Source organism: Tiliqua scincoides, chromosome 3, assembly GCF_035046505.1.
Source record: "Tiliqua scincoides isolate rTilSci1 chromosome 3, rTilSci1.hap2, whole genome shotgun sequence".
Lineage (NCBI taxonomy): Eukaryota > Metazoa > Chordata > Lepidosauria > Squamata > Scincidae > Tiliqua > Tiliqua scincoides.
The window spans coordinates 206,382,358-206,399,478 of record NC_089823.1 but is presented as its reverse complement, the minus strand read 5'-3'; the positions used below and the strand labels follow the sequence as shown (position 1 = coordinate 206,399,478).

Genomic DNA, 17,121 nt, shown 5'->3' with positions numbered 1-17,121 from the left:
GGGAGCTTCCACTTTGAGGAGAAGCTTGTGGGCTGGGAAGCCAGGTGGGTTGAGGGTGGTGAGGAACTCCATGCATTCGTGAACCAGTCATCAGTTTGCACCACCAAGCGAGTCCACAGACCTGCACTCCATTTCTGCCCCTTCAAATGACTTAAGTAGAGCATCATTAATAACGACAGTCTTGTCATTCTTGGGGGTCAGAATGGCTCAGTTGCACAGCCACTCCATGGATGTCTCTTTCATATCAGTTTGTAATATAGAATAGCCTCCTCATGGTGCACCCTGGACAACGTGACTTGTCACGGCCAAATAGTCTACATATATTGGCTGCTGGACCTACAAGGACCTCTTCTTAGAACCAACTAACAAAGGACATAGGAGATGTCCTGCAAATTGTACAACTTAATGTGGAAGGTATAAGCAGGTCTAAAGCTGACTGTTCACTCAGGCTAATGAATGGTTTTTCAGTGGATGTGAGCCTATTACAAGAAACCAATTCAACTTAAGAATAGATGTAAACTCCCAGGGTATTCTCTGGTTGCGGCTACATATCATGCAATGTACGGTACTGCTATCTGTGTAAAAAATGAGATAGATCAAGTGCAAGATGCAAAAGGTTACACGGAAGCAAATGTATTTGTTATGCGAATAAGGATCTCCAACACTGAAATTGTCAACTTGTATAAACCACCCACACAGCCATGGGTTGATAGCGCACTGTCCAACATACAACAACCTGCAGTGATCATGGGTGAGTTTAATAGCCATAACACATTATGGGGATACAGCGATACTAATGAAGATGGTGAAATGATAGCACAGTGGGCGGATACTAAAATTGTGTTTTTGGTCCATGACACAAAGGATAAGGGCACATTCCATTTGGCCAGATGAATTATAACCCTGATTTGTGTTTTGTTTCCAGAGATGCATATAGTAGACCATTATGCTGTAGTAAAAGAGTACAGGTTGAGTCTTATTATTCGCAATGGTTCTGTTCCAAGTACTCAGGTGGATGGCAAAAAATCAATTTAAAAAACAAAGTCGCTTTGCTCTCGTGATTTAAAAATAGCCTTGCTGACCTTTGTAATGCACACAGAGACAATCTCTCTCCAGGAGCTTAGGCTTCACTAGGAGGCAGCAATCCCTCCCTTCACCAGGAGCCCCAGCAAGAGGGAAAGAATAGAGAAGGTGATAATCACTGCTGTTTAGCCTTCTTTCACATGCTCAGGAGGAAGGGAGGAGTAAAGCCTGCAGAGAGAATGATTGATGGATTGTCAGCCTGTTGCCTTCTCTGGCATTATTAAAGGACTGTTTAATTTAAAGGGCCCTTCTCATCAGCTTTGAGATAGAAAAATCTGTGGATAAGTTATACCTGTAATCACTTGTATGATTGTCTCTCTGCAACAGTAAAAGCAGTTTTTTAAACTGTGATTTTAAAAGGGTGCATTTTTCCCCTTCTCCAGGGATCAGCACATTCCTTCTCATTTGCAGGGGCCATTCGTGGAGTCAAATCCGTGTATAAAAAATCAGTGTATAACAAGGCTGGACCTGTACTCCCAGATTTTCCTCGAAGTCAGTACGGACCGGTGCTGCTAAATATTGGTGTGCAGATTCCAATTGTAAGATAGATTCCTAAGCCTTGATGGAATTTTCAAAAGGCTGAATGGAAAGCATTTGCTGCTGAACGCGATCATAACAATATTTCCTCAGGTAGGAAATTATAATGAATATTTCCTCAGGTAGGAAATTATAATCGATTTGTGGGACTGCTACTTTCTATAGCCAAGAAGCATATCCCGTGGGGCTACAGAAAAACATATATTCTAGGTTGGAGTCAAGAATGCACAGGGCTGTATAACCAATATGTGGAAAATCATGAACCTGAAGTTGCTGATGAACTTCCTCAATGTCTAACAAAATGGCATGCCCTTATGAAGCAAATGACTTTCCAATGTGCCAGCAAAAAGGCTTACAGCCTGATCCTGAGGTCCGTGGCGCAGCTCCACGCTGTGGACCTTAGTCGCAAACGTGTCGTAAGGCACGTTTCCGGGGCTTACCGCCAGGCTGGCGCACAGCGGGAGCCCAGGTTCCTCAACTTGGCAGTCCCCCAGACCGCCGAGCTGCGGAACGGGGGCGTGTCCAGGGGTGGGTGGGAGGCATTCTGGGGAGGGGGGAGGCGTGGCCAGGGGTGGGCGGGAGGCATGTTGGGGCGGGGGAGAGGTGGATCCACGGAGCCAAGCTCCGCAGGATCCAAAGCAGTCTGGCAGGGCTGCTCACTCTGCATGAGTGCCTTTACTTTAGCACCAAGCTTTTAGTCGGCGCTAAAGTGAGTAGCCCCATTGCAGGGCTGCTTCCCTTACTCGGGGGAAGGGGACGAATGTCCCCTTCTCCTGAGGATCCTCCACGGTAGCACAGGAGGCACAGGATCCAGTGGGAGCCCTCCGTGGAGCCACTGGGTCTGGGAGCTGTGGGCAGCTCAGGATTGGGCTGTTAGTCCCTGCTTACAAATCTGGGAGACAGCTCTATGAAACAAACTTGAAATGTGGGCGAGATAGGCCCTAATAATATAGCAATCAGAATTTTAAATCTCACAAGGAAGACACTGGGATTAAATAAAGAGAAAATCAGCAAAATTAAAAAGGAGAAAAAAGCCAGTTAGTGAATTACTGCCTGAAAGTATACTTGGTGGCTGAATGCTGTAGCCCGGTATGGCTAAACAGTGCCCATACGAAAGTAGGGGATGTCCAACTTAGGCCACAATCCTAACCAACGTTCCAGCACTGACGTAAGGGCAATGCAACTCCGAGGTAAAGAAACAAACATTTCCTTACCTCGAGGGGGCCTCCCCAACTGCAAGATGCAGCACATGCCCCATTGGCGCAGCTATGCCACTGCTAGAAAGTTGGTTAGGATTGCACCCTTAATCACACTATGAGGTTAATATCAGGAATCCACACCCTCTGACTGGCTTCCAGTATTATCTAATATACCACCTCCACATCTTAGAAGACAACGAGCCTTAAAAAGGGAGTGGCAGAAATGTGAGGCAAATCAACTATTACCTATACATGAAGATTTTCATGATCAAATATTCAGACATAAATCCCATAATCCATTGTGGAAATTTGGACAGCAATTAGTCAGAGAAGATTTTGATACTGAGACAGCATGGCATCAGGAGTAGACAACTTCCAACCTATATCTGTTTAATCTACTACCTGATCCAGCGCAATGTCCCTACAGCTTTGATCTTCCGAGGAAGAACTGGACAGCACTTAACCATATTAGTACTAACTATGGCAGATGCCAATATTGGAAATACAAATGGGGGTTCAGTCGTCAGTACTGAGCCCAGGTGTGCAGGAATGGTAACCTTTCCCTTGAAATACTCTCCGTCCTCTATTTTGAGTAGGAGTTTGGAGAATTGCCCAGCGGAGACATCACCTCTTAAATGGACCTTCATGCACTTCCAGAGAGTTTCCAGATGAGAGGTCATCAATACAACACCCTGAAGCATGCCTTAACCTTGTCAGCTCGAGTTTCCCCTTGGCACTACTGGCAGAGTCTGCCAGAAGTCTCTGACCAGCAGCACATTGACTCCCCCCATCATTCCATTGTTGCCCCTGATGTCTTTGAGGGTTATGCTCAGTGCCTCAAAAACTCCCTTGTGTGCCATGGTACTCTCATCTCAATCAATGAGCTTACAGTTCCACAGCACTTGGGCCATGTTGCTTTGTTTTGAGATGCTGCAAACACTGGAACACAGAGTATAGTTGAGCCTCATTAATCTTGTGGGTGGATTCCGTTCCAAGCACTCATGTGGATGGCAAAAAACACACTATAGCAAATCAATTAAAAAAACAGTTTCTTTGCTCCAGTGATTGAAAAACAGCCTTGCTGACCTTTTGACTCTAAGATAAGAGTCATTAAGAAGGCAATCCATCCACCAGTCCTCCTCCAAGAGCTTAGAAAGCTTCACTCAGCCCCTCCCTTCACCTATGCAAAGCGATCACCTTTCTTTCATGTGCTCAGGGGGAAGGGAGGGGAGAGAAGGATTGATGGGAGAGAAGGATTAAAGGAGGGGAGGGGAGGCTGGAGAGAGAAGGACTGATGGATTGTCAGCCAGCTGCCCTCTCTCATTAAGGAGGCTATTGTTAAAAGACTGTTCATTTTTTAAAACTGATTTTAAAATTGCATTTTCCCCTTCTTCAGGGATCAGCACATTCCTTCTCATTTGAAGGGGCCATTTGTGTTGAGTCAAATCCATGTATAAAAAATCAGTGTATAAATATTCTGGACCTGTAATATCTCCTGTGAGGGAAGCTAGACTGCACCACACGACTCTCAAGCCATATCCGCTCCCTAACTCCTCCTCTCACCGAAACACAGGGCTAAGCAGAGCAAGGGCTGGCGATAGCACAAGTCCTCAGGAGAAAGTCTTGTCAAAATCTTGAGGTAGCACAACTTCACGTTGAGCCAGAAATAACACTTCATTTTACTGTTCAGAGTAAACACCAAAATGGTTGTTATTTTTCTGTTATTTTACTGTTGCCATAGTGACTTAAAAAGGGTTAAGTTAAAAGGGCCAGCCAGACCTCAGTTGCCATGCAGGCCACTGGCTTCTCAACAGCAGTAGCACAGGGGGGGAAAGCCAGCCAGGTCTAAGTAATAGGAAGGGTTCTATAATTCATCCCTGAATTAACGTTTGCCCCTTTAGAGGTTCATTAGGGCAAACTTCTGAATTATGTTTTTAAGCAATTGTACGGATAACCTTTATAAGCAAAAACCAAGTCGATATTTTGATGAGCCTAAGAGATATTGGGGAATCTATGAAAACACATTTTACCCCTTTTCACCCCCCTCAGGGGTCAAATTTCTTAAAATTCCTTCTTAGTGGTTCCTTATGTCATGAAAGGAATATACTTCCCAAATTTCATGTTTCCAGGTCCAGGGGTTTGGGCTGGGCGTTGATGAGTCTGTCAGGACATTCTTTTCCCCCCCCTTTTTTTAAATATATATACTCATCAACACAGCAGAAATCCATTTCTGAAGCCTGTGAAATTCAGGTCTCTTAAACTAGAGTGTTCACTGTATTGTAGTGATTGGTGCTAGAGCCCAACTTGGACAACAACTGATATACAAATGCCCAGAGGCTTCAGATATTAACCTCAAAGGAACAAGCCTAGACAAAGAAAACCTAGACAAAGAAACCACCCCCTCCCCATCAAAGATCTCAGTGAGGAGCCAAGGGTCCTGTCAGGCCCCTGAGTGGAATCTGTTTGGCCTGCAGGAGACCTTCCGATCAGGGAAAGTAAGAATAAGGAGTAAGAGTAAAAAAGTAAGAGTAAGTTCATGGACCCAAGGAAATGACAGGGCAATTTTGATAAATTTTATTTTTTTAAAAACAAGAACAAGCAACATTCTTCATCTAATTTCAAACACTGCAGAAATACCAGGAATTTTTGAAACATCAATTATTTGAGGCAAATAAGGGACTCAACTTTTGTTGCCTCACTGAGCACAAAAACTAAGTGCATAAGGTTTCTCTCTTGTGGCTAGTAAGATTACCACTCTGACAGAAGTCTGTGACATTAAGGTTTATGAAACAGAGAATTCACTGTACCATAGTGATTGGTGCTGGAACCTAACTTGGACAACTGAGATACAAATGTCCTGAGGCTTCAGGTTTTAACAGAATAATAAGCAGACGGCCTTAGTCCTACTCATCCTGTTGGAAACCTGAACAAAGAAACCACCCTGTCCCCCATCCAAGATCTCAACTTCTGTTGCCTGACTGATTACAAAAAAACTTTCAACACTCCTAAGGTGTATAAATGTGCCCCCTTATCTGTAGGGTTCCATTCTGGAACCCCCCACAGATAGCTGAAACCAGATATGACTGAAAGCCCGTTCCTGCAGTCCCACGGGGCTGCACCCATCTGGTCTTAGAGCAACCACATAACCCACTCAGGATAGAAACCTTATACAGGGAGGCCCCTATAGAGGAAACCTTATACAGGGGGAGCTCTGCTCCCTTCACCTCTGGAGGGGCCTCTGAACTCAGAAGACACCGGGGATGGGCATCCCGCCAAACTCAGTCCGCCAAGCTCAGACTGAGATCTGTAGTAAAAAAAACTCAACCACTGGTTTCGCAGAGAAACTGGAAGTGACATTTTAAATGACTTATAAGGCATTAGGAGGCCTGGAGAAGACCTTAAGGGCTTCTCTGGGCCTCCCAATTACTTATAAGACATTTAAAACATCACTTCCAGTTTCTTCATGAAACCGGAAGTAGCGGTTCTTTAAACAACAGAGCTTAGTCTGAGCTCCGCAGAGGCCAAGGTTGGACGTCCTCAGCCTTTGCTGAGCTCAGAGGCCCTTCCAGAGGTGAAGGGAGCAGAGCTCCCCTGTAAAAGGTTTCCCCTATGGGGGCAGCCCTGTATAAGGTTTCTCTCCTGAGTGGGTTATTTGGTAGCTCATAAGACAACGACTGTGATGAAGGTCCTTCCACACACTTGGCATTTATAGGCTTTCTACTCTGTGTTGGTTCTATGGGGGATATTAACTTTGCTACTGATATTAACTCTGACTGAAGGCTTTTCCACACTCCTAGCACTTACAGGGTTTCTCCCCTGGGCATGTTCTATGAAAGATATTAACTTTGCTACTCTTACTGAAGGCCTTTCCACACCGCTGGCACTTACAGGATTTTTACACTGTGTGGGTTCTCTCATGCACCTTAAGTTCACCACTCTGTCTGAAGGTCTTTCCACACTCCAGGCACATATAGGGTTTCTCCCGTGTGGGTTCTCTGATGGATCTGAAATTTACCACTCCAAATAAAAGTCTTTGTATACTCCAGGCACTTATCAGTTTCTCCCCCGTGTGGGTTCTCTCATGGACCTTAAGTCCACCACTCTGACTAAAAGTCCTTGCACACTCCGGGCACTTATAGGATTTCTCCCTGCATGGGTTCTCTCATGGACTTTAAGTTTACCACTCTGTCTAAAGATTTTTACACACTCCAGGCACTTATCGGGTTTCTCTCCTGTGTGGATTCTGTGATGGATATTAGGCTCTTACTGAAGTTCTTTCCACACTGCTGGCACTTACAGGGTTTCTCTCTTGTGTGGGTTCTCTCAAGGACCTTAAATGCAGGATTCTGAGTGAAGGTCTCTCCACATTGCTCGCACTTATAGGGTTTCTCCCCTGTGTGGGTTCTCTCATGGACCCTAAGTTCACCACTCTTTCTTAGAGTCTTTACACACTACTGGCACTTATAGGGTTTCTCTCCTATGTGGGTTCTCTCATGGACCTTAAGTGCACGATTCTTAATGAAGGTCTTTCCACACTGTTGGCACTTATAGGGTTTCTCCCCTGTGTGGGTTCTCTCATGGACCTTAAGTTCACGACTCTTCCTGAAGGTCTTTCCACACTGCTGGCACTTATAGGGTTTGTGTCCTGTGTGAATTCTGTGATGGATATGAAGTTTCTTACTCTTACTGAAGGTCTTTCCACACTGCTGGCAACTATAGGGTTTCTCTCCTGTGTGGGTTCTCTCATGGACCTTAAGTGCACCACTCTTCCTGAAGATCTTTCCACACTGCTTGCACTTATAGGGTTTGTGTTCTGTGTGAATTCTGGGATGGATATTAAGTTTGCTACTCTTACTAGTCTTTCCATACTGATGGCACTTATAGCGTCTTTCTCCTGTGTGGGTTCTCTCATGGACCCTAAGTACACCACTCTGAATGAAGGTCTTTCCACACTGCTGGCACATATAGGGTTTCTCTCCTGTGTGGGTTATCTCATGGATCTTAAGTGCACGATTCTTAATGAAGGTCTTTCCACACTGTTGGCACTTATAGGGTTTGTGTCCTGTGTGAATTCTGTGATGGATATGAAGTTTCTCACTCTTACTGAAGGTCTTTCTACACTGCTGGCAACTATAGGATTTCTCTCCTGTGTGGGTTCTCTCATGGACCTTAAGTGCACCACTCTTCCTGAAGATCTTTCCACACTGCTTGCACTTATAGGGTTTGTGTTCTGTGTGAATTCTGTGATGGATATTAAGTTTGCTACTCTTACTAGTCTTTCCATACTGATGGCACTTATAGCGTCTTTCTCCTGTGTGGGTTCTCTCATGGACCCTGAGTACACTACTCTGCCTGAAGGTCTTTCCACACTGCTGGCACTTATAGGGTTTGTGTCCTGTGTGGATTCTGTGATGGATATGAAGTTTCTTACTCTTACTGAAGGTCTTTCCACACTGCTGGCACTTATAGCTTCTCTCTCCTGTGTGGGTTCTCTCATGGACCCTAAGTATACCACTCTGCCTGAAGGTCTTTCCACACTGCTGGCACTTATAGGGTTTCTCCCCTGTGTGCGTTCTCTGATGGACCTTAAGGTTATCACTCATAATGTAGGTCTTTCCATACTCCTGACACTTATAGGGCTTCTCCCCTATGTGGGTTCTGTCATGGACCTTAAGTTCACCACTCTGAGTGCAAGTCTTTCCACACTCCTGGCAGATAAACGATCTCTCTCCTGGGTGGGTTCTTTGGTGTGAAGATTGAGTCTGCTTCCTCTTTCTCCCAATCTGGTTCCAAACTGATGCTGATGACATAAGACAACAAATGTAGTGAGCTACTAAAGGAAGAAACTGTAGTTAGTTCTGGAAATCACAAAAAGTGCTTTTGTCTGACCAGAACTAGGGCCCAGTAAAACCACAGCAACCTTTAACTGCAAATGGTTTCATCAATATCATGTCATGCTTCAATAGAGGCAATGGAATTCTCAGAGAAATAAAGGCCAGAACTACAAAGGAGGAATAAGAAATAATAAAGATAATGAATGAAAAACAGAATGCCTCTAGTTGAGAATGATATTTCCGATTTAGGGATGATAGATTCCCATCTCCTATCAAGCTGAATGTTGTCCAGAAAGGGTGCAGCTGATGAACCATAATAATAATATATAATAATATACAGTATTTATATACCGCCTTTCTTGGTCTTTATTCAAGACTTTATTCAAGGCGGTTTACACAGGCAGGCTTATTAAATCCACGCAGGGATTTTTACAAATTGAAAGAAGGTTCTCTCTTTCAAGAACCACCACATTCAAGATGTTACGCTCCGATCTGGTTTAACATTCTGGCCTCCATCCTCCCACGCTCCGAGCAGATGGAACAGCTCAGCTGCAGCTTGCCAGCTGCTTCAAGGTCGCACGGTGCCGGTGGCCTCGAACTGCCGACCTTGTGGATGTTAATCTTCAGGCAAATGGAGGCTCTACCCTCTAGACCAGACCTCCTGCCTGGATACAAAAGTATCCTCCTGGATACAAAAGTGTATCCAGAATATGGATGGCATCTGGTTTTCTGGAGGAAACTGGGCCTAAACGTATACCCAGGATGTGCATTGGTTCCTTCAGAGGGAAGGCAATCCCATCTACAAAAGGACAGAATTGCTACACTGTCTTGATTAAGTTTTCGTTTGTTAGTTCCATATCAAGCCCATCACTATCTCTTCCAGGCACTGCTACTGACCATTACTGGGTGTGCTTTTCAGACACACATTAACAATTATGGAAAGGAAAATTCCTTTGGTATCCTAGGACCCTGTGCAGTGGCCAATGGCATAGCTCAGTGGTTCAGAAGGAAGAGGAAAGGGAGGAATGTGCGGGTGAAGGTGTAGCAAATAAATGTTTACTCCGAAGAAAATGTCCCAAAAGTTGAGAAAAAGGGAATGAAAATCAAAAAGCAATTTGAATGTTTCTTAGCCGTTTGCATGGCTGGGCCCTAAAAATAAGTTGTTGCTATCTAAAGAGGAGAAGACAGAAATGAGGAAATCCTTAAAAAGGAGAGAAACGGAGCATACTGGCACAAGCATGGAGACAGAATAGAAGGGGGAGAGAAGAATGAGGGAAAATTTGGGTGTTTACCCAGGTTGAGCTGGGACAAAAATAAAATCTGAGTAGTGAAAAGGAAGGTGGAGAGGAAAAGAGGTGGACAGCTTAATGTGGTGCCAGTGGGTCAGGTGAAAGATCTCAGCAGCAACTGGCAGACAGATGAGCAGAGGAGAACAGAAGACGCAAAGTGTTTGGTAACTCAGCATTATACAGGTGGGGACTTGGTATCCATGGGGGATCCATTCTTGGACCCTCCCTCCACGGATACCGAAAACCATTGAGAAGGAAATCTGCAGTTTTGGCCCCTTTAAACCCTGAGAAGGTGACTGGACTCCAGTCGCATCTGGAGGGTTTTCTGGCGCCTGCAGAGGTCCTGTGCGTCCATCTGCAGCCTCTATGGGCTTCCGAATGGCCCTGCAGTGTGAAAAACACTACTTCTGGTTCCCCTCAGGAAATCGGAAATGACATTTTTATGCCTTTTAAGGCATTCTGAGGCCCAAGGGAAACTGGAAGTAGCTGTTTTTTTGCACTACGAGGTCATTCTGAAGCTCGCAGAGGTCGCGGGAGGACACCTATGGTTTTCAAGTGAAAACCAACTATGGTTTTTCAAGTGTTCTTGTATGTCTGCATTCCAGGTCAGGAAGCTCCTACGATGTGGTTTTTGTTCACTGGGTCAAATGTGCTGCATAAGCAAGGTGCAGTCATGAATTAAATGTGTTTCTTCCAAATGTTTGGTCTGATTGATGGGGGTGTGTGATTGCTCTGGCAATTACAAGGGTGGCCTTCCTCTAGGTTTCTGGGAACTGACATCTCCTGCCGTCAGTCCAATTTCAAAGTCTTGCTATTGGCCTAGATTCCATCAGATAACATTGGATCTGAAGAATGCATCTTTGGCATTTGCTTCTCAGAGCCTTCCAGAAACAACAATTCCCAAGATCCTATAAGGAGAGCCATCTCAGCAGTACCCTGATATAAGACTGATATAAGACTTCAGCAGTACCCTGATAGAAGACTTCCTCCTTCTCTGCTCTGTACTCCAACCACAGCCTCAATAAATAATATGTACGTTCTAGATGGGGAAGTTCCAAATTACCCAGAGACATCTGCCCCCACTCCTCTCCTATCTGAGCTCTCAGTGCCACTTCACTATTTATGCAGGAATGCTTCTTTATGCTCTCTGGTGGGCTCTGCACAGTAGGAGAGCCCAAGCACAGGGGGAAGTGTCCTCCAAAACATGTCCACCTCCTCAAAAGGACAGCCAAGGGACCTTCAGCTAATTTATGGCACTGCGTCCCCAGGCTGGGGCTACTCTTCTCATTAAGAGACCCAGATCTGGGCTGGCCAGGAGCAGAGGATGTGGGGCCATCAGGCGTCGCAGCAGCCATGCCCAGGTCATGCAGCCTGGCCACCAACTCCTTTTGGCAACATCCAATGGAGCCGAGGCTCCTACTTGGGACATCAATTAAAAGCCAAAGGATCCTTCTTACCTCCAAATATCACATTTTCATAATTCTCCATCATAACAGCCTCATACAGGCACCTCTGGCGTGAATTCAGCAGAGCCCACTCTTCTCTGCTGAAATACAGAGCTATCTCCGCAAATGAAGTCAGGCTCTGAAAGAAAAAGGAGAAATATCCTATTAGCAAGTCAGCATAGGCCATGGCTGCAAACCAAAGCGAGACGTGTACAGGGGGCACCCCCATATCCTAGGATCCTGTATCCATGTTTTAGGCATAAACACATGTGGGGACCCCCTTTCCCCTCCTGCGGCCATTAAATCATCTTAAAAAGTTGTCAAGGTGAAAATCAGCTTGTTTAAACAAGCCAAGTTTTGCTCCTATAACTTTTAAAAATGATGTAATGGGCCCACGGGGGGGGCACACAGCAGGTGAGGGCAACCTCCTCCTCCCCACATGCCCCCCGTGCGCCCACTAGACTATTTTTAAAACTTGCCAGGCACATGTTTTTGCTTAAACGGGCTGCGTTTGCAGCCAGCAGGAAGGAAGGAACAGCGGTGAGGTCTTTCTATTGATCTCACTGGTGTTCCCTTTAACCATTGCAGCTGCAACGGTATATACAAAGCAGACAGAATGGTTCCTTCCTTCCTGCTGGCTGCAAACGCATCCTGTTTAAGCAACAACGTGCACCCAATAAGTTTTAAAAATAATCTAATGAGCATGCGGGGGGGGCGGGAGTGGAGGGTTGTCCCCACCCCCTGTGCACCCTCCCACACACCCATTACATATTTTGAACACTTAACTGGGGCAAAAATCGGTTCAATTTTCAACCAGGTAAGTGTCTCAAATGATGTAATGGGCACATGGGGGGCCACGGGGGGTGTCTGTAGACCTCCAGTATCCACGGACCCCCAGTATCCTTGGGGGGTCTGGAACGGATCCCCTCGGATACCAGGGCACGCTTGTACTCCAGTTTCCCTGAAAGATCAAAACATTTCTAAATTTGTAAACATTCTCACACACATTCCCTCTAAACTTTGCATGTCCACTTTTTGGGCTTCCAGCTCCAATAAAGAATCTCAAATTTCCTGAAAGGCGTTCAGAGTATCCTTTCCTTCCATTCCAGTCCCGAAACTGACCCCACAATCCTATGAATGGAAACCCAAAAGTGATTCCCACTGCTTCCAACAGGGCGTACTCCCAGGAAAGCATACCCAGGACTGAGGGCCTTGTGCACTGTGTTGCTGCTTTCGTGCATTATAATCCCCATCACTTTTCTCACTTTCTAAAACATTATATCACTTTCTGCTGCTCTGACTGTGGCAGAGGTTTGTCCAGGTGGGTATCCACCCACTTGAGCCCCTGCATCAAGCAGTGTTTTTTAAAAGCGTGTGCAATATGTCCACACAAGGGGGAAAGCAATGGTGTATAGGAATCCCGTGTTGAAGATAATGGCAAGTCTATGTACTTCTGCAAGAATTAAGGTGCACTAGAGTTTACTCAAAGTACTTAAGAACCAAAATGGGGTTTCAACTCAGATTATTCTGACACATTCACTCTGAAACTATACAGGGGGGATCCAAACACCAACATGCACAAAGAGCCATAAGGAAAGCAGCTAGTAGGAGGAGAAAATGAGAGGGGAGGAGAGAAGAACTTCTCTAAAAGAGAAGCGCAGAGATGGGGAAAATGGTGGGGGGGGGGAGGATGTAGGTAGATTAGCTGGGCTATCCAGAGGAACCTTGGAGAAGGAAGGGAAAATGTTGGGATACAGGGAAAGGAGAAAGTTGGGGGGGTAGTAGGAAGGAAACGGGTGTGGTCCAGACTGAGGCAAAAAGGTTGCACCTGGGAATGTAACAGGAGGAGAAGCCTAAACTACTCCCTGCAAATCTCCCTTACCTGACCTGCATGACAAGCAGCCATTTCTGTTCTTCCCACAGTTTGGTACTCTTTGGTTCCGTTTCTCTGCTCTCTGTCAGGAGAGGGGAAAAAACTGCATGAGTTTTTAAAATTGTGTATACCTGCCTTATGTACGCTTGAATTGCACTATTTGAGATGACGGCTGCAGAAGAGATTGGGCAGATTCACAGAGGAATGTCATGTTTCTTAGTACTGATGCCTAGATGCTATCCTCGAATGTAGAAGCAGTCTTGGCTGGAAGGAGAGTTTGGGGGAAGAGTTTTGCGTTTCTGTACAACACGGGGGGGGGGTCACCCCAGAAATCACCCTGATATCTGAGAGCAGATGTTTTAATAGGATAGGCAAGGCTGGGGGGACAGCAATCACTGGGGGGGGGGCATAAGACCACAAATTTCTGGAGGAAAAATCCATTACAGGTTACAAGACATGATGTGTATGTGCAACCTCCTGATTTTAGAAATGGGCTATGTCAGATGCAAGGGAGGGCACCAGGATGCAGGTCTCTTGTCAGCTGGTGTGCACTCTGGGGCATTTGGTGGGCAGCTGTGGGATACAGGAAGCTGGACTAGATGGGCCTATGGCCTGATCCAGCAGGGCTGTTCTTATGAGCTGCATAAGGTCTTTAACTAGGTGTATGTGGCTGCCAATTCACCATAGGCCTGCTAATATTTCTCTAACATTCCCTTGCTAACAGGGTAAGAGGTACTTTTTCAAGTGGTGCCCTTCTTTTATTTAGCAGGGGGAGAGTAAATGGTCCTCCTCACCCCAGCAGTGTCTTTTCTAGTGGTTGACTGCTGGTGTTCTTTTGCTTTTTTTTTAGATTGTGATCCCTTTTGGGAAAATCATTTAGTTATTTTATTTTCTCTGTAAACCACTTTGTGAACTTTTTGTTGAAAAGAGGTATATAAATAAAAGAGGTATATAAATTCTACTACTACTACTACTACTACTACTACTACTAGGCCTCACTTCACAGGAGCAAGAGAGTCCAGCAAGCCTTTCTTTTCTGGCCTTCCCTAGTGCAGCCTGTGCAACCACAGAGCAACAGCCCCATTTCTTCCTTTCTCTCTCTGCAATCAGGAACCTTCCACTTCCATTCCTCTCTGGGCTTTCACACACCTGCTCCCAGGCTGTCCTTCTCTTACTGGGATCAGGCCTTCAGATTCCCTCCTTTTTCCAGCCCTCTAGCAAAGCCTTCTCCCCCTTTCAGGGACAGAGCCCTAGGTCACAGCCGGACCTGTTGGGAAATGTAGTCCCAGGGCCCAGCAATCCCATAACACAACATTAATAAATATTTATCTGCCGTTGTCATAGAGGTGTTTGAAAATGGTGTTGTTTATTTTACTCAGAAGTAAGCCTATTGTGTTCAGTAAGACTTAGGCTGCAATCTTATCTTACTTATCAGAATCAAACACCTCTAGCCATTGATCATCCTTTTCCTTTTTCTCTGTCTCTCCTGCACAAACTGGCATTTCTCCTTTGCCCGTGTCAACAAAATGCCCTGCCCCCCATGGATTCTGTCAACATCAACCCCAGACCCAGAGCTTCTGTGACCCAGCCTCAGTTGTCCCAGAGGAAGGAATGGACACAGACGCCCAATGAACATAACTAGTTAGAACAGTGGTTCTCAATCTTTTTGGCACAGGGACCCACTTTTTAAAATACTCTATCAGGACCTATCTAACTTGACAAAACTAAAAAAAAGTTTATCTTTTCCAGCTGTTCAAGCCTCTGTTTTCATCCTTTTTACTATGGTGGAAGGACTGCCTTCTGGAGCATTTGTTGAGCTCCACCTTCATCAGATCAGGACCATTCTAGTGGTTTTGTGTACCCCTGCACCTGACCTTCAATAAGAACTAGGTATGATTGCCTACGCATGAGTAAACGTGCACGTGCAGCTCAGTTTCACTTTCCATATGGCTCAATACATTAATCCTTGTCAGCTTGGGGACAACGACTTCCTTCTCAAGTGTTTTTTGGGGGCCTGCATTCATCATATTGGAACCACTCTGGTGCTATTGTGTTCCCCTCAGCCTGCCCTTCAAATTAGACTGAGGCATGGTCACCTACTCATGAGTAAGAGTAAACACATGTGTGGCTCTGTTTAAGTTTCCATAGAATACATTTTCCTTGTCAGCAATCAGCTTGTAAGTTTCACTGCGACCCACTAGTGCAGCCATTTTCAACCACTGTGCCTTGGCACACTGGTGTGCCGCAAATGGTCTGCAGGTGTGCCACGGGAGTTTGGGGGGAGGATCATTTGTTAGTAGGGCCACTGGGGGATGCGGGCCCCTGCTGTCAGTGCAGTGTGCATTGCCAATTGTCAATAAACTGATAGTGTACCTTGACAATTTTAGTTCCTTGTCTGTGTGCCATGAGATGAAAAGGTTGAAGATTGCTACACTAGTGGGAAACACTGTGTTAGAGCATTTAGTTAACAGTCAGGGTAAATGGGCATAGAGGTAGGTAAGGCAAAAGATGAAAGGTGCAGGATTCATCAAGGTGAGTACAAACAGTAAGTACCGGTCCCTTCCCACTATGCTAATGGCCACTATCACCTTTCCTAGGGCAAACACTCCGCCCCTGAAAGCAGGCAACAATATCTTTCTTAGACTAGCACGGTCTCACAGGAGATTGTCAAAGGCTGAAGGACCCCAATCTGAGGAGGCAGGCAGTTTTTCTAGAGCTCCCTCAGATGTTTCTACAAGCCTGCCCATATACGGAGAGGCCTTCATTGTTAGACTCAATTCTCACAAGTTCTCACTCTGGTCCTAGGGCTCAGCAATGCCTTTCTCACCTTTTTCCTACTTCTGGCCATCCACAATTTTGTGGGTAGGTTACAGGGGATTAAATAAGAACTCTGAGGTAAAAGTGGAGTAACAACATTCAAACAACACTCAGAACATGAGTTTCAAAGCACTTTTTTTTTATGCTGGCGATGGGGATCTTGGAATTTCTTTCCAAGTCTCCTTTTTGTTTAATGGGTCACAATAGATGATGCTGCCCCGGTGTGGGATTGGGCTGTCTATTATCTAACCATTGCTTTCTTTTGCACCAACAAATAGCAGTGAGCGTTTGCTATTATAATCTTATTTTTAAGCCCTTACTAGAACCAGAGTAATATGGCTCTCTGCCTGTAATTCATGTGTTAGTTCTTCATTCATCATTTTGCTACTTCATTATCAGAGTCACAATATACATTGTTTATTGACCTCTAATATTCTGATGAGGGTTGAAATGTCATTTGTTAATTATTAATCTTTCCTTTTGGGTGCTACCTGCACAGACCACATTCAACAGAAATATCCATCTTTGAAGCTTTCTCAAACAGAACCACCTAGGGAGAACCGGCCTCCAAGCTTTTCTTCTTACCTTTCATTCTGGCTGGAAGCTCCAGCTTGCATGCTGTTTTTAAACTTATTTGTTTCAAAAGTCAAGATGCCGACATCGATTTCAAAACCTTCTTCTTCAAGGCTGGACGAGAATCTTCTGTTTGGGTGTTATAAACTTCACCTTGTTTTTTATTTTTTATCTGTTTTTCTTAAAATTCAGAGACAAATGTGCCTTTCAGTCCTGTTTGTGGAAAGCCAGAGAATAGCTTATTGACTGGTCCAAAAATACTGGACATAGTGGATTTTCTTTGCAGATAAATGGGAAAGGGATGTATGCAAACAATGATGCACAATCTTGAACATTTAGATTTGTGTGTGAGTGTTTATTATACAACAACTTACTTTCACTAAGAAAAATTAAAGGGATTTTCCCAGATTGCCTCTATGGCTATTAATAATGCATACTTCTCTGATCTAAACCCTTTAAGATTTAGTAGCT

At 45.0% G+C, this 17,121-nt stretch overlaps 1 protein-coding gene across 1 annotated transcript; it reads right to left on the bottom strand.

The window, feature by feature from the left end:
• Positions 1 to 7,270: 7,270 nt before the first annotated feature.
• LOC136645275 (zinc finger protein 14-like) lies at positions 7,271 to 14,762 on the bottom strand. Its single transcript, XM_066621511.1, has 5 exons — positions 14,689 to 14,762; positions 13,270 to 13,342; positions 11,400 to 11,526; positions 8,122 to 8,619; positions 7,271 to 8,049 (listed from the first exon to the last, which is right to left on the bottom strand). Exons 1-5 carry the CDS (start codon positions 14,760 to 14,762, stop codon positions 7,271 to 7,273), a joined length of 1,551 nt encoding a protein of 516 aa, XP_066477608.1.
• Between the last annotated feature and the right edge of the window lie 2,359 nt (positions 14,763 to 17,121).